Source organism: Lissotriton vulgaris, chromosome 7 (assembly GCF_964263255.1).
Source record: "Lissotriton vulgaris chromosome 7, aLisVul1.2, whole genome shotgun sequence".
NCBI lineage: Eukaryota > Metazoa > Chordata > Amphibia > Caudata > Salamandridae > Lissotriton > Lissotriton vulgaris.
The window spans coordinates 79,155,473-79,176,469 of record NC_141695.1 but is presented as its reverse complement, the minus strand read 5'-3'; the positions used below and the strand labels follow the sequence as shown (position 1 = coordinate 79,176,469).

Below are 20,997 nucleotides of genomic sequence, written 5' to 3'. Positions count from 1 at the left end.
GTCGCTGAGGTTAAAGTGATGTTTCAATTATGTGAAAAGGTCAGGTAATACATAATGGTTTACACTACCAAAACCTCAGAAATTCTCAACAGTGTGGGGTAATGGTTAAATCCAAAGCATTATATATAATATCTGTGATATGCCAGAAATGACCCAAGATTACACCTATGTAGTGACTTGTGGGCTATGTAGGCTTACACAGAAACTGGGGCCAACAAGAGGCTACGATTCCAGCCTGCTACACAAAGGTTTGCAATGGGACATAAGATCTTTGAGGATCTTTGAGGACTAAACAATTGTTTAGATTGTGCTTAAATGTGAAATAGGTTTGCTAGACATGCCTAGGTTGCCAAGGGTTTGTGGTGAAATTGCATCTCCGCTGGAGTTTGGTTTTGTGTTTTAAAGTGTAGGGGTTAAATGTATCTGCAATCAATAACAATTCTACCACTTTAGTTAACAAATAAACTCTTGTTGTGGTAGAGTTTTATGTTAGATACCCTGATGCATTGCAATTGATGAGCATACCTTTCTGATTGGTTAAGCATATATCTTGAGACCATTGCTTTATCCATCTTCTCAAACGCAGTCTCTCTGAGAGGACCCCACTTCATATCCATTGCATGAAGGAATTTGGGATGATTGCAGATTAAATTACAAAATATTCACAAAAAATGAAAGATCTGATGACTGCTCCAGAATAAGAAGTGGAACATCATCCTGCCATTTCAACATTTAGTTTACTGGAGAGCTGCCAAGAAAGTCCTGGAATTCAGACCTTTTAGCCACCTCTCTGGCCAACCTGAAGGGAATTACTTTGTCATCAAGGGCTGAAGCAGCAACGCAAGATCTCCTGCTCCTACTGTTGCCCCTTGTCTGTGGTCCGACCACCATTTGATTTCTTTCTCCTTGGAGTTAAGTCTGACCACAAAACCCCCCTGCCCAAGAACACCTGGGCTCGCAACTGGGGCAAAGTTGACATTCCATCGCTTTGTTCCTCTTTATTAGCCTCTAGTCCAGCCACAGAGGAACAGGCAGCACCCCTTCAGGCATAAACTCTAAATAAATGGCTGTCTAACGCCTGTGATCAGGTAGCCCCCTTAGACGCATTACGGAAGACGCGCCCACGACGTCAATACATGGTTCACTCCAGAACTTAAGGAGAAAAAACTGGCTGCCCGCCGTGCAGAACGTGCCCGGAGAGGCACTCACTGCACAGCCACCATATCATTGTACTCCTCCACCCAGGCTGAGTACAAGAAAGCCATCCTAGACGCTAAAACTTGCTACTTCTCGAATAAGATCCTCCGGGCAGAGAACCAACCCAGAGAAATTTTCGCCACAGTCTTCGAATTAGCCTCTTCGGACAGGACCACATCCAAGCCGGTACCTTCCCAGCCCCTGTGCGACTCACTGAATAACTTCTTTATTAAAAAAAATTGCAGAAATCATGGCCAATATTCCTCCTCCCTCCCCAGCTTTCCTAACCCCTGACCCACCACCCAACACCTATCACCTTGACCTTATAGCCCCGCTGTCTAAAGAAATCTTCCTCTCCCTGCTTCCTTGCAACAAGTCTGGATCCCCTTCCGACATTTGCCCGGCTCTCATCTTGTGCGACATCTTCCTTACTTGCCCTTCCCCCCTTACCTTTCTCAATGAGACCCTTAAGTCAGGGATTGTCCCTCCATGTCACAAATCAGCTACCATCATCCCAATTTAAAAAAAAAACAGGCGCAGATCCAACAGCGCTAGTAAATTATCGGCCCATTTCTCTTCTCCCTTACCTGGCCAAAGTTCTCGAACACTACGCCACCAAAGTCCTCAGTTCTTTCATCAAGGACAGCGGCTACCTCTCACCGTGCCAATCAGGGTTCCGCCCTCTCCATTCCACCGAAAAAGTGGTGGTCTCTGTTATAGACACACTCAGAGAGGGGCAAGATACTAATCTTCCACAGGCACTGATTCTTCTTGACTTGTCGACCGCCTTCGACACGGTGGACCACACCATCCTTCTTTCCCGTGTCGAGGCGGCAGGCATTGGAGGTTCTGCCCTGGCCTGGCTCAGCTCATTTTTGAGCGATCGTTCACAGGCAGTCCATCTGGCAAATTTTTCCTCCGAGTCCCGCAAAGTGCAATGCGGCGTCCCTCAGGGATCTTCTCTCTCCCTCCTTCCTTTTAATTTGTACATCTGTCCGCTTATTTTTGCTTTGCAGAGGATAGAGGTCACGGTGTTTAATTATGCTGATGACCTCCAGCTCATTTTTAACCTCTCTGATTCTCCTGACTCTATTTATAATTTCCAGTCGGTGATGGTCTTTACCAGGGATTGGATGAGCTTTAACCACCTTAAGCTCAACCATGATAAGACCGAGCTTCTTCTCACTGGCGGTAAACTCAACCCTTGGTCTCCTATTTTTTGGCCCCCCTCTTTTGGTCCCTCCCCCTCTCCTTCTCCCTCTGTTAAGACATTGGGGATCACCCTTACTCAACAACTCACCTTACACTCTCAGATCAGCACAGTGGTTTCTTCTTGTTTCTTTACTCTGCGCACCATCCGAAAGATCTCACGTTTTTTTTTCCTTCTCAGCCCTTAAATTGATCCTGATGGCTATGGTCCTCTCCCGGTTAGATTACGGGAACGTCCTGTACAATGGTGCCCCCGCGTAGGCTATCCGGCAGCTCCAACTGGTGCAGAACCAAGCTGCCCGCCTGGTCTATGGCTTACCCAAATCACATCATACTACTCCCCTCCTAAGATCCCTCCATTGGCTCCCTATTAGTGAAAGGGCCCTTTTTAAGATGGGATGCATTACGTTCCAGGCCCTTGCGGGAACAGCTCCGTCTTCTATCATGTCCAAAATCGTACCCTAAATTCCCAGCAGACAACTGGGTTCTTCCTCTCTGTCCCACTTGGTGGTGCCCAGGTTCAAGAAGAGCAGAATGGTAGGCTCTAAGTTCTCCGTCCTTGCTCTGCAATTTTGGAATTCTTTACCACTCCAAATGAGATCAACTCCATCCTACCTGGAGTTCCGTAGCAAACTGAAAACCAATCTGTTTGCACAGGTTTTTAAAATCTAAACCGCTCTACCCTCTAACTCAGGAATCATTCTCCTCAACAGCGCCATGAAACCGCCTGGTGTATGAGCACTCAATAAATACTTTTAAATTCAAATTCAAATTCAAAGCAAAGTTGAGTGACTACATGCTGCAGCATTGAGAGGAGCTCATACACCAAGCCAATATTACTCATATGCCCAAAAATATTCTCATCTAGATTAGAAGGACCTTGAGTTATCAATAATTCTACTTTTAATGGAACCAGTACTTACTAATCCTAAAATCGCAGATCAGCATGTCTTCAAGGATTTGCAACTCTTGGATTTGAAACACATTTTAGGGCTAGGGTGATGCTAGTAATTGTGATTCCAAATCAATGGTTTCACAGTCAGATGTAGCATATCTAAGTGCTGCAGGTGAACCACTGGTGGCCTGACTCAAATGGATAGTTATAGGGTTAATCCAGTTAATGAACCCTAATCATTCACACCCTCTTTAAGCTGTCTAGATACAAATAAGACATAGGCCAATTAGGTGTGGGAGCTCTGTTCCGCAATCAGTGGGACATTTCAGTTCATTAGCACCAACTACTGTAGTGAGGGATCTATATTCAAACTGGGAAAAAAATAATGGGTATCAGAAAAGGGAACAAGAGTGAAGAAAACAGGAACAAATTGTGCTCAATAGGTACTGCCACAAGTCAGATCATCAACACTTGAACAAATGTGGGGGCAGTTATAATAAGGATGTATTTTGCCCTTGCATCATGCAAGGTGATGTTTTGCAACCCAGTTCCTAAACTCAGATTTACAAAACCATCAAGTGGTGATTTGTGCTGACATGTTTTACAGTTTGTGCTGGGAGGTGATCCACATGGGTGGAACATTGGTGTGTCTGTGCATCTACCCATAGATTTAATGCAATTCAAAAGTTACAGAAATGTGTGGATTGCTTAAAATCGGTATGCCTCCTACATGATTTTTCCCTCATATTTCTTGTTTCTATGCATGATGCAAAATACAAAGAACGAGCAAAACATCTCTTATTTTTTTGTACAAGACAGCATCTCTTCCTGCACTAAAACAATCATGCACTAAGACAAGCTCTCCTGCACTATATAACTCAGTTCCACCTTATTGACCAATTCCAATGCAGTTTCTGTCAGGGTCACAGTACGCAAACAGTATTGACATATGATGATGTGCTTAAAAATGCTAGATCAGAATGCATCTTGCCTCCTAATCCTCCTGGAATCTCCTCAGCCTTTGAATAGGTCAAACATGACAGCTTACTTGACCTACTTGAATATAGAACAGGGTTATAAGGGATGATTCTAAATGAGTTGATCTAATTACTACACAATAGAATTCAAAGAATCAAGGTTTACCCATCCTAGTCAAATGTCACTCTGGTCACTTTCAGAGTCCTACAGTGCTCCACCTTGTCACCTACTCTCTTCAACCTGTTTGTGGAGTTTTTAAACACAATTCTGAAATTCTCCAACGTCAAATACCAAAGGTATGCAGATGATAGCCAATTGTATCTAAAAATCTCTTGCCCTTAAGATATCCGTCAACTCAATACAACTTTGCGAAAAACTCAAACCTGGCTTCCCAGAAAACACTTCAAAAACAACTCACTCAAAATGGTGTTTCCTCTCAATCGCCCGTGACATAAAAGACTAGATGAAGCATTTAACAGCCTCCCCTACATTATTGATTCCACATAGGTACCCCCCATGTTCACCCCCATCCCCTCTTCACCTTGGGAGCCCGCAATGGGCCCCCAAAGCAAAGACCGTATGCCTTTCCACAGCGGCAATGCCACCGTGGATAGGCATAGGTCCCCCGGCATCGTAATATGATTGGCGGTGTCTCACCGACACCGCCACCTTATGTAAGCAGTTTTCTTGCAGACTGCCGCGGACTCCCTCCCCATCCTAATGTGGCATAAAAAGCAGATTGCATTCCCACATACAAGTTAGCATCTCCACTTGCGGAAAAGCAATGCCGACTCCCGTAGAACGTGTGAAGGTGGCGGGACCGTGGGGGCATGGTGGCTCCCCTCACTGTCCCCAACATTTTTTATAAGACCCGGTGGATAGGGTCCCCGGGGATATTAGAATTTACTGATAGGGGTATTTTTTACCATAAAATTACAAGTCGCGCACCCAGTGCAGCGCTCAGTGCGTCCCCCTGGTGTGCACTCGTTGGAAGCACGACTCCAGCGCCTTTGATGCTCAACTTCTAAGCATTTGGGAGTCGGCATTACTTTTCCACATCATGAGCTACTAACATACAACTCCCCATGTGGAAAAGCAATCTGATTTTGATTTTGAAAGAGAGAACCGATTTCCTTGCTATAGGAGGGCGGGATGGACACCCCAGGACACTGTAAAAGCCGGCCCTCCCACAATAAATAAAACCCCGGGGAGTGGTTGTCCCCGGGGCTTTGGAGACCTTACAACCCCCCTCCCCCGCCATTTGTAGCCCGGTGGGTAACGGGGCCCTCGAGTGCTCCAGGAGGGGAGCCACGTAGTCCCCCTCCCACAATACTTAAACCACCGACGGTTGAAGGTCCCCATGGCTTTCAGGAACTTCGACCCCTCCCCCCACCATGTTTTTCATTTTAGCCACAGGGGCTTATGATCCCTGCATCTGGGGGGCCCCTTTGGGCCCCACAAAAATTTTTATAATTTTGCCCCCGGTATTTTACCCCCGGAGATGAATTATTAAAAAAAGCTCCTTTTTATTTTATTTATTTTACGGCACAGTCCACGCACCCTACAGGCGGCCCGATTAAAAAAATAAATACATGTGGGCCCTGGGGGTCCTTCAGGGAACTCCTAAGCAGGTTTAAAGGGTAACATTATTTCTACCCTGCCCCCTTCCTCCGTTTTGAACACATATTCCACTGACTTCCTCAGCCTCGCTCCTACCGAGGCACAAAAAGGCTGCCAACAGTTCCTGGGTTTGAATGCTTAACAGCCAATGAGCATTGAGCGCGTGAACAGGATGGTGCGCTTATTCTACGATGCCAATCCTCGCACAATCCGTGGATCCACCACACCCATAGATATATAAATGACTTTAACCGTAATTTTCTCAGGAACTACTGAACAGATTTACACCATATAAGCAAAAGGCACAAGTCGGAACTGAGGACTACCTCTCTGCCAAATTTGGTGTAATTCCATTCAGGCCCGCTTGACCGATCACCCACAAACTTTCCAGGAAGGAGCATAACTGAGCTGGTCAACAGTTTGGAAAATTTTGAGACGATTCATCAGTCAGCGCCAAAGTTATTGGCTGCGGATTTCCTATGGATAATATGCCCTAACTATAACTACCTACTGGCGACCGCCATTAGTATGTATACATATATATATATATCGAAGGATTCCTCGCCACACCCCACGCGTTCCCAGCAAATGTTACCGCAGGAAAAGAATGACGATGAGCAAAACCCAGGTCTGGTGCAAAATATTTCAGTTCTTTATTTCATGCATGAAATCGCCAGCATGTCCGCAATGACGCGTTTCGCCTCTCACCAGAGGCTTGATCACATGACATGTTGCAAAGCAATGGGGAGTCTACAAAAGGGCGGGCAATGTTCACCACGCTTAATATAGTTGAACATAGACATAGAAAACATATTTGCAAGGAATATTTCATCATTGAATAAAATGCGTCTGGCGTCACTACCCTCGAGAGTGACGTCTCTTCAGTGCACTTGCTTGAATATCTTCCTAAGATTCTTTCAAATAAACATTTCCATGAGTTTAATCCAAGGTTAATTTATTTTCAGTTATTCTTCAATTTGCGCATTATTACTTCATAATGTTTTAGAAACAAGAAATCATTCTTCGGCCCAATGCATTTCAGGTGTTAGCCCTCCGTCAGCGGACTTGGTCCTGTAAGTAAATCCAGTATAACAGATTTTGAAGAATAACTGAAAATAAATCAGCCTTGGATTAAACTCATAGAAAAGTTTATTTTAAAGAATCTTAGGAAGATATTCAAGCGAGTTCATTGAAGAGACGTCACTCTCGAGGGTAGCGACGCTAGACGCATTTCCTCACCCCGGGCACAGGGGGTTCACTTCAGTTGCACCACCCACATTCTGAACATCAAAACATCACATTACCACAAGAGTGCGATTTCCACACCCCAAGTATTGGCTTTGCATATCATTGAATAAAAGACACAGTGTCTAAAATCCGAAAAAAAATCCCATATTAAAACCAATCCGTAATGGCAATAAATATGTGCAAATATATAAATGTATTTAGTATAAATACTTAAAAATTCATATACATTTCATTAGATTTTCCATGTATATCAGTTAAAGGAATACTACCCAAGTGGGTTATGGTCCTGAAATGGCCAACCTGATTACATCAAATTTGTAAACCATGGACATCTCCCACATGTGCAAACATTTAAAGTGCTATTTATGTGCAAATTTTGCATTAAAGTGAAACTTGTGCAATTCTAAAAACGAATTTTATTAAAATAACTACTTAGGTAATAGAGGTTTGCCTGTATATACACGTCATATGTTGTTAATTCATCCTATTGTATGACAGAACTCACATATTCATTATGTTGATCTTGTTCCTCCACTTTACGGTTAGTCCTATTACCACAGCCCTTTCTTTTGTTTGTAAATACTCTCCTGGAACTACAGGCAGGTGTACAGATCTTCAGTTGCATTAAGACCTGCCGGGGTCTTACTATCTAATTCAAGTATATATCTTGTTTCCAGGAGTCTTAGCTGTGCTTCTCGGTTCCCTCCACGTTTTAATGGAAGCACAATATCAATCAAGAAATACTGTAAGTATTTAGGATCACTCTCATGCGTACTCTCAAAATGACTGGCAAATGGGTTTCCTTGGTCCTTCCCTGTGATTGCCCTGATGTGCTGCAGTATCCGCTTATGGGCTGACAGCCGGGTTCTACCTACATACCGCAACCCACAAGGACACTGCAGCACATATACCGCATAGTCCGTCTTGCAAGTGAGTCTCTTGTTTATAGGTACCAGTGTTTCTTTGAATGGGACCGAGAAGTGGGTTTTGTTGCAGCCATATGTACATGCTTTGCAACTGGAACATTTCGTAAACCCCTTACTTAATGCCATCAATGTACTTGGTACTGTGATCTCAGGGCAGTTACTCGCTAATTTATTCGCCATGGATGGAGACTTTCTAAAGGTTAGTTCTGGTTTTCCTGGTACTAACCCCCAATGACAGGATCCCCTGCCACCAGATTCTAGTTTTTGTAGAAAATCTTCCTTATGTCATTATGCTGTCTGTTAAAAGTCAATATGACTCTAGGCTCGATCCTGGCCTCGTCTCCCTCATTAACTACCACTTTAGGTTTTGGGGTTAATGCTTGAACTCTTGATATTGCTAGGGAACGAGATTTTGCTATATTGAGGACCTCCTCCGAGTATTCCCTAGCCAGGAATCTTATTCTGCTTTCTTCTTGAGCCTTATGGCATTCCTGATCTGAGCTGCATATTCTCCTAATATGCAGCATCTCCCCGAAGGAATGCTTCTTATTAGCTGATGAGGATGTTGACTATCCGCATGTAGTATTGTGTTGCCCGCAGTGGACTTCCTGTGCAGCTTAGTAGCCAGTCCTGTGCTCTCCACATACACCTTGGTGTCCAGGAAGCAGACAGACTCAGCATCTATTGTGGCAGTGAACTGTAAATTTAAGTTGTTGTTATTCAACTCCTCCACAAAATGCTGTGCATCTTCCCTGGCCCCCCGCCAAACCATAAACGGATCATCTATATATCTAAGATAAAGGGGTACATGATTTTGCAGTGTGGCTTGGTGTTGACCCATGAGGACCTGCTCCTCCCACAGTCCCATGTGCAAACATGCAACACTGGGGGGAAAACAGGCTCCCATAGCCACCTCCCTGATCTGCTGTACACCTGATTATTGAACATGAAGAAGTTTTGTTCTATACCAAAAACACAAGGGGGAGGTAGAGCAATAGGGATTGGATTCCTGCTCCACAAGAGTACTTTAATAAACAAAGAGAATCCAACACAGAAGTGGGGTGAAGTGTTCAACAGATTTTGAAGCACTCCGTGTTTTGTAAAATACCCCTCACACACCAAAAGGCCCCTTGGTGTCATGCTTCATCATCGGGGTCTTCGCACCCCTCTAATGGGATGCGGCGTGCTGCGACCAACGATTACGCGGGAGCACTTATAGTAAATGACTATGTGTGGTGTAGGTGTGTGGGGTGTATTTACAAGTGAGTGGTGGGATGTGGTGAAGATTTAAAAAGTACCTGGCACATGAGTATAAAGGAAAAAAATGTATTCTGAACTCTGGCTGGTACTATTAAAAGGGTGCAGTGTGAGGTCTGATCTGTTATATTAAAGAACAGGACCTCTGGTGTGCGTCGACATGTTTCGGAGGCAAGCTCCTTCTTCAGGACGGGGGCACAACTTCCCCATCTTACTCACGTGTTTTAAATAAATATCACAGTGTATTTACAAAAAAGTGAAGTATTAGGCTAAGTGTGCCTACAGCGGTCTGCTACAAGCACAATGACCTGTAGAAAGACAAAAAGAAAAATGAAACTAATGGTTACCCATGTAACGGGTAGTTCAAGCAGGTGCAGTCACCTGGAACCTCACCATTTGCTTGTAATAAGCCCTGTAAAAGAAAGGGTACTGACATCACATACAACACAGAACACATAAACACTAGGAATTACTGGCAATAGTTGTCATACTTATGAAGCTTGCTTGCTTGCTTCATGAGCAATAGGAACGTCAGGGGTGTTGCTTTTTTGCAATCTGTAGTGAGGAATGATGAAGGTGTAAAAGTACATTCTCACTTACTTAGGAAATAGGTTCAAATGGTTGATTCAGGTTCCATAGTCACAGGATCGGGACGCAGTAATCACCGTCTTACCCCCACACGCTGCTCCGCTGGTTTGAGGTGATCACAGGGTTTGCGCTATTTATACCCTGTCTTTGATTGGGCGGATATGTTAACATGACCAAACATGGGTGTTCCGCTATTTGTAGTTAATTACATGCCCATGTAGGGCGTTCTGGTTGTTGAGCCATACTTGAAAATCTTGAGCGGATTGTCGGTCGCCCTGCCAAATGACTAGGATGTCATATTGGATCTGTAAGGGTTCTGGTTGTGAAGAATCTTTGTAGTTTCGAGGTGGTACACATAAAGTCCAGCCAGACTAGGAGCAAATGTGCTGCCCATGCTGGTACAATGGCACTGCTGATAGATTGTTGTTTTATATTGGAAAATGTTTTTCTGCAGTGCCAATGAGATACATTCCAAAACCAGCCCTCTCGGTGTTTGATATTTCCATGGCGTGGAGAATAGGACTTCCTCGATGATCAGGAGTGTCACGTCGTGAGGTAGACTTGTATAAAGACTTTCCACGTCTAGACTGATTAGGAGTTGGGTCAGAGGGTCGAAGGTAGTGTCGATGAGGTGCCCTGGGGCCAACTATCCAACTACATTGCGGCCCCAAATAATCCCAGACATTTGCAGTATTGTGCATATACATATCAAATTAATGATGCACATTAACCGCCATTCTAAATTGTAACCGCCAGTACTGCCCTCACCACAACCTAGACAATTGTACTATGTTAAAGTATTTATTCCCTAAGAATATGCCTAGGAATCAAAAATCAAAAATATTACACCGTGTCCCGAACAGTGTACTGTCTGCTGGTACGCAGGCGCAAAAAACTACCAACTCCGGGAGGGAGCACAGAACTGTAATGCGCGATGGACTCCTAACTGCACAATGCGCATGCGCACTGGACGAACACTCACGCGCAGCGACACTGGTCCTTCGCAAGTCTGTTCTGACACTCAAGCTGCAATATGTATGGTTAAAGATCGGACGCTCCTAACATGGGCATGTAATTAACTACAAATAGCGGAACACCCATGTTTGGTCATGTTAACATGTTATCATATTCGCCCAATCAAAGACAGGGTATAAATAGCACAAACCCTGTGATCACCTCAAACCAGCGGAGCAGCGTGTGGGGGTAAGACGGTGATTACTGCGTCCCGATCCTGTGAGTATAGAACCTGAAACGACCATTTGAACCTATTTTCTAAGTAAGTGAGAATGTACTTTTACACCTTCATCATTCCTCACTACAGATTGCAAAAAAGCAACACCCCTGACATTCCTATTGCTCATGAAGCAAGCAAGCAAGCTTCATAAGTATGACAACTATTGCCAGTAATTCCTAGTGTTTATGTGTTCTGTGTTGTATGTGATGTCAGTACCCTTTCTTTTACAGGGCTTATTACAAGCAAATGGTGAGGTTCCAGGTGACTGCACCTGCTTGAACTACCCGTCACATGGGTAACCATTAGTTTCATTTTTCTTTTTGTTTTTCTACAGGTCATTGTGCTTGTAGCAGACCGCTGTAGGCACACAGCATAATACTTCACTTTTTTGTAAATACACTGTGATATTTATTTAAAAACACGCGAGTAAGGTGGGGAAGTTGTGGCCCTGTCCTGAAGAAGGAGCTTGCCTCCGAAACATGTCGACGCACACCAGAGGTCCTGTTCTTTAATATACCAGATCCGAACTCACACTGCACCCTTTTAATAGTACCAGCCAGAGTTCTGAATATTTTTTTTCCTTTATACTCATGTGCCAGGTACTTTTTAAATCTTCACCACATCCCACCACTCACTTGTAAATACACCCCACACCTACACCACACATAGTCATTTACTATAAGTGCTCCCGCGTAATCGTTGGTCGCAGCACGCCGCATCCCGTTAGAAAACACTGAGTGCTTCAACATCTGTTGAACACTTCACCCCACTTCTGAGTTGATTTCTCTTTGTTTATTGAAGTTTTGTTCTAAGCAGATCTGTATCATATATACCGCCAGTAGGTAGTTATAGTTAGGATCTACTTTCCATAGGTAATCTGCAACATTCTATTGGGAATAACTTTGGCGCCGGTGGACGAATCTGCGCGAATTTCTCAAAGTAGGGGGCCCGCTCCGCTCCGCTTCTTCCCTGAAAATGTGGGGGGGATTCGTCAAGTGGGGGTCGAGATAAAAGGGTGGTCCCAAAACGTGTTTTCCCCATGTTAATTTCCATAGGGCGGTCAAACTCACTTTTAGCCCGAACGGCTGAATAGATTTCCACCAAAGTTGGCAACATTGTAGGGACTGGTAGCAAGATGTGCCTTTGCTATGTCTCAGGTGATGTGCTCCAGTGGTTTTCGAGTAATTTAGGTTAAAAAAAATATATATATCTATGGCAGCGCCCCGGTACGCGCACCGGGGAGCGCTCTGGGCGCGCCACGCGAGGTGCGCATGGAAAGCTCATTGGCTCTCGGGTGTCTGTAAACATTCGAAACAGTCCGGAGAAGCCGCCATCTTGTGTCTCGGTAGGATCGAGACACAAGAGGTGGGAAAAACAAAGGGGGAAATGACCATAAGGGGGCAGAGTAGACCCCCCTTGATCCCCTAGGTTTGATGTGGGGGCCATAAAAAGACCCCGCAAGGCAAAAAAAAAATTTTTTTTTTACATTTGCGCAGGGAAGCGGACCGGGGAGCGTACCATGGGGAAAAATGAATAAAAGAGCTTTAAAAAATTGTAGCCTTTTTTTTAGAAATTGGAGGTAGTTCTAAAAAGAACTGTTTTTTTCTTCTTTTTGTTGTTTTATATTTTTTTAATGTTTTTTGAACATTTTGTAATTTTTTTGGCTTTTATGAACTATTTTGTATTTTTTTTGGTATTTTTTTATGGGGAGAAACAAAAAACAGGGAATTCAAAATGGCTCAACAGGAGCAAAAAAAATACAGGAAAAAATTAGGGTTTTTTGGGACAATTGTGGTTGTCACCAGAAAGGAGGATCAGCTTTATGCTCTGTTCACCATATGAGATGGTCTTTCCACAAAAAATACAGGTGACCCTAAATTCTCCATAGCGTGGTTGAATACAAGGGATTGTCTCCCTTGTTTCTGGTCCCGATGGAGTGGGTTGTTTTTGTTTGGAGGTGCTGGGTATAGATTGGGGAAGGTTGCTGGCCAGTTCTCTCATTTCTGCAGCAGAATAGTTTATAGGATGCTTGCGCTGCATGTGCCTTATCATGGTATTGTTCCCAAATGAATATTTTTTTATTTGGGTTACCCCTTGAGAGTTCCATGCCACAGATAAGGCAAGTTACCTTTGCTTCATTATTTTCTTTTTTCCCTCAGGGATGGAAAAAAACTCCCATACAATATGTGGCTTGGGTTGGTATGGGGTATTGGTTTGTGGCAGCCACCTCCTCCTCCTCCCCTCCTCTTCTTTCTCCTCCTCCTCCTCCTCTTCATTTCCAGCACTGTAGCATTGTGGTGGGCCTCTTGGTGGTGGAGGTGGTGGTGGGGGTTGAGATGCTCCTGCTGCTGCTGCTACTGAAGCCATTTTATATTTCAAAAAGGTACAGAGAGGTACAAACAGCTCTTCATCATTTGGAAAAAAAAAACTGTCCTGAACCAATGAAAAGCGTTATTTTCAGGTCACAAGACCAGGGGCTTCATCATTATGAAACCAAAACTGTTATGAACCAATGAAAAGTTGTATTATCAGGTCACATGACCCGACAGTCTTACGCTACGCGCCCCGGGGCGCGACCCGGGGCGCTCCCTTGGGCGCGTCGCGTAAGCTCGCCGGATGCTTACGTAGCGCGATCGTATGCGCTAGAGTGCTTCCGGTTGCGTTTACGCAGTGCGTATCATGCGGACGCGGCTACGCGGTACGTCACAAGATGTTTTCGGCCGTGGCATTGGCGCTAACGGGACGCTCCTCGGTGCGCGCACCAGGGCACTTCAAAAGACTGCGCTTTCCGGGGCGCTAACCGGGGCGCGCACCGGGGGGCACTTCGGGGCAAAAAAACTAAAAAAAATAAAACAATATACATTAAAAAAAATGTTTAACATAAATATATAAGATAGGATTCATTAAAAAAAAAATTACATTTCATAGCTACAGAAATTTGCTATGAAAAAACCTTTGAAATTCACTGAAAAAACCATAGGTTTCACACCAGTTATAGTTACGAATTAGCATTTAAAAAACCTTTGAAATGCACTGAAAAAAAGATAGGTTTCAGACCAGTTATAGTTAGGAATTAGCATTTAAAAAAACCTTTGAAATTCACTGAAAAAACATAGCTTTCAGACAAGTTATAGTTAGGAATTAGCATTTAAAAAACATTTGAAATTCACAGAAAAAAAGATAGGTTTCACACCAGTTTTAGTTAGGAATTAGCATTTAAAAAAACCTATTAAATTCACTGAAAAAAGCAGAGGTTTCACACCAGTTATAGTTAGCTGGAAATTTTACTGACATAAAACCATTGAAATTCCCACGTTATAGTTAGTTGGACTCACTATAACTTGCGCGCCTGCAATGCACTGCTGATTACGTCACATATTACATCACTCATGACATGGTCAGTGACATCACTCATGACATCACTGCTGATAGAGATGTTTGTACAGAGTTACCTTTCATAATACACCCACATTTTTCATTGAATCTTGGTAATACACTTATTAGCAGGGTTTTTAAATACCAAAATTGAAAATAAATACCACTTAAAATATAAAAAGGGACTAAAATATGAAAAGGGACTATTCCTTTGAAGATGTACAATGAAATTTAGTTAGCAAAAGCACTCAAATTTGGTATAATTTTTCATTCTTTTATGTATGATTATTTTAAATTGATGCATCAAAGAACTCAAAAGGGAAAAGATAATTGGTGATGTCCAACAATTTTTTTAATGTCCAAATAATTGTTCATTGTAGCATGTGTGGTCAATTCAAATTCATCCATTGATTCAATATAACTTAATTAACTATTGAACAATAAACAGACATCCCACTTACTGTATTAGTCTATTTTTACTTCAAGTATCTGTCCCTTAAATTCTAAATCTGTGGATTAACCAGTTTTGATCCCTCTACTGTTCATTTGCTAAACACTCTCTTGTGAACAGCAAATAACAAAACATACATTTTTAAATATTTTTCAATTATGTAGTCTTCATTCTGTATTCTACCCATTATTTGTCAATTGTTCACCTTTAGCTAACTCCAACAGATACCGTCCATCAGTGAAATTTCTGTGTTTCAAAAAAGTGCATTGTGCTTCATATGTAAACTTGTTAACCATTGTTTGCACATTCTCTATGTGTATATAAATGACATGGTTAGTAACATCAGTGATTACATCACTAATGACCTCTCATATGACATCTCAAATGATATCCTTAATGACATCACTCATTGCATCTCAAATGGCATCACTCATGACATATTCCACAGATCGACTACCACACCATAAAGCATCTTATACCCCCACTCCCACTCTCATACAAGCAACAACAAACCCATTCACAGATGCATACAGTTACTCATACATGTACTGACTCGTCCATACAGCAATTCATATATCAACTGAACCACACACTACTAATGCAACCCCTTAGTCACATCTACAGTCAATTATGCATATACTGATTGATCAATATAGGCATTCATACATCTAGTAATACACACACATGGAATCAGCCACCCATACAGCTACTCAGACACCTGTTTACTTCCCCATATACTTAACCATAAAACAACCCACTCACCCATACAGTTCGTCCCACTCCCACAAACTTGCTCATAGTTACACATGAACCCACTCACCTATTAAGTTAGTGACACAAATGCATACTCTCCAATACAACTTCTCTGTTACATTCACTTACTCACCCATACAGTTTTTCACACACCAATTTACTCACCCATAAAACGCTAATACCACGTACCTACCCATATACCATTTTACCAAAACATTTAAGCACTCAGCCAGTCATGTACCCTCTCACTCTCCTGTAGGTACACTGATACACCCACAAACCCATTACATTCACTCATTCACCCTCTTGTTCAACCGTACAGTCACTTATAAACCCACTCACTCATAGAGGTACTTATGCAACCACTCTCACCCAATAACACAACCACTCACTCATCCATACAGAAACTGACATACACACTCTCTCATATTTAGACTGTCTCACATACCCACTCAAGCTTCTGCTTACCACTTACTCACCCACTCACATTACCATAGAGGTACTTCGACAGCCACTTACCTTAGTATATATGTTTAAAGTATAATACATTTAAAAACACTCATTGGGTGATATCATAAACATACTCCCACCCAATACAACCTCTTGTATAAGAAATTAAACAGCCACACAACCACCTACATAATTATTCAGTTATTCCAGTACTCATTCAAGCATTTACTCCTCTATAGAGTCAATTTACTCCTCTATAGAAACACATCCACTTACTCATTCATACAGCCACTCACCCACACAGCACATACAGTATCGGTATACAACTACACAGAGTGTGTAGTTGTATACAGATACAACTACACACTCTGATATAAACAAGCATACATACAATAACACTGCCATTCGCAATATATTTGTTAAAAGTAGTAGTGCAAGGGAATTTTCGCACATGTATTCTGTATGTTTATAATTGACAAATAAAAAGGTGTGAACTATTAGTATTTAAAAAAATTGCATATATTTGAAAATGTTATTTTTAAATCAGATTAGGGTATTTTTGGTATGCTTTTTTTGCTGTAGATTTTAGATTTTAAAGCTGATTTGACTTGACTGAACTAAAAATCCCTTACCCCAAAAAGTGCTACCCACAACTATAAAAATAAAGTTGCTTTATCCCCAAAACAGTGTTCACATCTGAAACACATTTTTAAAAAAGTAATGTAAATAAATGTATTTATATATTTTAATTTTACATGAATTACTTTTGAATTCATACGTTTTAGGAATTTTTCATTTACTAATGTAATATTTTCTTTCATTTTAGCATAGAGTAGATTATGATTGACTACTGATTAGTACATTATAATGTGTTTTAATTTTAAAATATGGATATTTATATTTTTTTAAATGTCTGTTTATCTGTAAAAATATCCTATATATACATGTTGCCGCTCCATGGGCAGGCTCTTAAGAAAAACTGTTGACTCCTGTGCTTGTATTTTTCTTAAACAAACTTAGCACTGGTGTGTCCCCAAAGAAAAAGCAACACTTTTTAATTCTGAAGCCTGCTTAAATTTATAAGAGTGTGGCTTTATCACATTAAACTAACGCATTGAGTTCTAAGTTCAGATTCAGTCTCTGCCACTGTTTTGGGCTGAGTGATGTCTTGAGTAGCTGAGGAGTTGGAGCAGTGCTATTTTACCACCATAGACATTGGTTAATGACACCGGAAGTTTCAATGCACATACTTATTTTTACTAGAAATTTAGCACAATTTGTTGACATATTTTAGAGTAATGAGCAGATCCTAACACAATAACATGTGGAAAGCAATATAACAGCACAAACATAACAGAACATATCATAACAAAACAGTGAGAACAGAAGGATACTTAAAAACGGTTGCAGAATACAACAAAACTACATTGCAATAATGCAGCACGAAAGCATAGCAGCACAAAGAACAAGGTAAGTGCTTGGGTACTCTTAACATTTAAGAAAAGTGTTGAAGGTTTATCACTTTAGAAGGAACATGAGAGATCTCGATTTTACATTTTAGTTCAGTTTTCTTGGACAACTCCTATCTGATTTATTTTCAAAATCATGCATACTTAGTCAACTAGTAAAGAGATGTGGCGCTGCGGCCAGGGTGGCTGAATACGGAACCTGGGGGCTCACTGTTGGATTGCCGGCGGCAGATTAGCCCAGCAACATTTGACTTTGTGTAATAGCTCACTTCAGCTTCCCGATGTTCCCGATGTCCCCCAATGCCTTAATACCCTTGGGTAATTGTTCGCACTTTTCAAATACTGGTATAATAATATTATTATTATTAACTAGAACTTTAATCAAGGGTTACCTCCACCACTCCTTCTTTCACCAACTACTGCTACATCCACTCTTTTCCTCACTGCCAATACTTGTCCTCTATTCTGACCTTCACACAACTGTTTGAAAGGAAATCTTTTAAAAAGAGGTGAGCTATTCCTAAGAGGAGGATCCACCATAGTTTAAGATTTGGTCCCACCATACCTCCAACATATTTCCCCCAAGCATTGGTGCACTTACTCCGAAATAGGTTGTTTGATTCGGCCACACTCCACCAATCGCAATGTCTGCCCCAGTCATGCCTCCGCTGGGGCTGAGTCCGAATCCGATCCATCCGTGTGTCGGTGCTACCAGCTGAATTGTGATCTCCTTGGCGTTCTTGTTTAAGCCCCAGCTAAAAACCACTGTACCTTCGGGGTTCATGGCCTTTGAGAATCTCAGATCCTCCATCTGACCGACAGCCAGAGACAGCAAGGAAAGAAAATATAGTACTTGGCGGCTCATGTTTAATGAATTGGACCACCAATGGCCCATAGAATATCAGAAAGTACAAGAGTCCTTCTCTGAGGATCTCAGAGCATGCACCTCCTATTTATCACCCACTCTTGAATGAAGTTCTCAAGTCCAACCCACAGCATTTTTAAGACAACCCAGCTTCAATACAAAACATGCAAAATTAAATTAAATTAAACCAGATGAGGTCATAATCAGATGGAGCAGCAACCTGCCAGGAGGGTGGCTGCTTTTCAATTTGGTGCAGTAAAGTGCCTATGCCTCCACGCTTATCATTTGACATTACTGTCTAACTGGTTGGCTGGCATTGCAGCAATCTTCTGCTGTGCATACATTTGGCATCTGAACACAGTGCAAAGTACTGTTCTTACTGCTGTGAGCTTTTTATTTGCGGTTATTTCATTAAGACAAAATGAACAAATATCTTGCCTTTCTTTGCAATACATTGCCCCTATTTTATGTAGACAATTAGCTAGGGAGCACAAGGAAGATGGGCCCTTATTTATGAGGCCTTGCGTCAGTTTTGCGCCGCCGGTGCGTCACTTTTTGTGACGCACTAGTGGCGTACAAAAAGCGCCTTGTTGCGCCATATTTAAAAAGTGACGCATCTAGGTAGATGCGTCACTTTTTAAACCCCTGCACCACATTATACCTGCGTCAGGTATAATGTATGCAGAGGGGGCGTTCCCCCGCAAAAAGCCTCGTAATAGTGACGCAGTGAAATCTATGAGATTTCACGGCGTCACTTTTAGGATGCTGTTGCGTCAAAATCTTGCGCCTGCCTCACAGCAGGCGTAAGACTGACGCAAGCCCTTTCACATGGGGCTTTCCCCATGTGAAAGGACGCATTGCTGGAGTTGCGTCACTTTTGTGACACACTCCAGCAATGCGTCACTTTTGCGCTTACAGATGCGTCAGAAATACTGACGTATCTGTAAGTCCTTGCGACATGATGCGTCATACATTAAATATGACGCATCACTGGTGTCGCAAGGAGTGCGCAGTGAAAAGTGACGCATCGCTGTTTTCACGCAGCGATGCGTCACTTTTCATAAATGAGGCCCCCGGTCTGTCTGCAGAGGATCTCCCGGGTAAGTGAGGAAATGTAAACAACGACCCTGAATTTAGTGGAAAATCTTAGATTTTCCAAAGGATATTATTTGTGTGCCTGAGGCTTGGACTGAATCTACTAGATTGAGATTGTATCTTCGGTAAACTGGGTGACATGGACCACCTACACACATTTGTGCAGGTGGTATTGGAATCTGTTGTGATATTCTTTTGCTCTCATATACATATGTTGATCTTCAGTTCGTGGGTTTGATTAAAACTACAGGAAGTCATCAAATTAGGCAGCAGTGATTTAATTAGTATTGTTATATAGTATTTTTCATTTTTGTCACAAGTATTTCAAAGAATAGAGTTTTACAACACATTTATATACAACTAACATATCCTATAGGTGATGTTTCACTCAGTACAGCTGATACATTTGTCAGAACTGGGACAGAAACATTTGCCTGATACGGTCCATTGACCTTCACTGCTGCATGGCTTTCTATAGCAAACAGGCTCATTCACTCAACAGTTCCAGATGCATTTTGGCCGATCAGCCTGGGTGAAATCTAGTCCCCCATTTATACATGTTTATCTGATTCTGCCTTTAGGTTTCCTTTAGAGGAAGTACATTGTATTCTAAGTGCTAATCGCTTATTGTAGAAAGGACAGGGTGTGAACTAGCAGGTGCTTATCCCAGACTGACTAGCTTCTGAGCTGCTTTTCATTTTGACATGTGACTGATTTCCTTAGCAGTAGCACTGAAAAATGCACGTTGGCATAAGGCCACTAACCTCGAGCAACATTAATATGTATGAGTCAGGAGGTATTTTGCATCCCTCTGCAAGTGACTACAAATTATAGGGTTGACTCCTGTGATGGAAAGCACATTTCATTCTCTGCCTTAATCCACATTCCCTGCATGTCCAGGCTTTTTAGGTTTCGACCTGGCGAGGGGCACGAAGTGCCCCTCCCAGTTTGAAAACTTTTGTTTTCAGTAGGGATGTTCAGACCGCCTCTGTTTCCAATTGGCTAGCTCCATAAATGGAGACTAGCCATTGGGAGACAGAGGCTGTCAATCACGCTTTCTCGGGAAAACGCGATTCGGGGGCGTTTCTCGGGCTTTTTTTAAGTCCCGCCCCTTTGTCCCGGGCCGCGCTGTCATTGGCTGCCGGCCCGGGACACCCCCGTGACATCAGCCAATCACAGCACGGCCCGGGACCTGACTTGTTTCTTATTGTAACCATGCGGCGGTGGGCTGAGTTGTTTTTGTTTTTTTCGGCGCCATGTTGCTCTCATTCTGCGGCCGACCGACGTTGGAGGAAATCCAGGTGGGTGAGTGCTTGTTTATAATTACTGTGGAGTAAAAACTCTTTAAAACATTTTTTTACATTTTTTTCGTTTTCTAAATATGTTC

General features: G+C 42.4%; 1 protein-coding gene across 1 annotated transcript in view; it reads right to left on the bottom strand.

The window, feature by feature from the left end:
• Nucleotides 1-18,561, bottom strand: part of LOC147700821 (putative DBH-like monooxygenase protein 2) — a 151,174-nt gene extending 132,613 nt beyond the window's left edge. Inside the window, exon 1 of the mRNA XM_086929740.1 lies at nucleotides 18,252-18,561. Coding sequence (XP_086785866.1) covers nucleotides 18,252-18,545 — 294 coding nt within the window. The 5' untranslated portion in view covers nucleotides 18,546-18,561. The remainder of the gene's footprint in view (nucleotides 1-18,251) is intronic.
• Nucleotides 18,562-20,997: the final 2,436 nt, after the last annotated feature.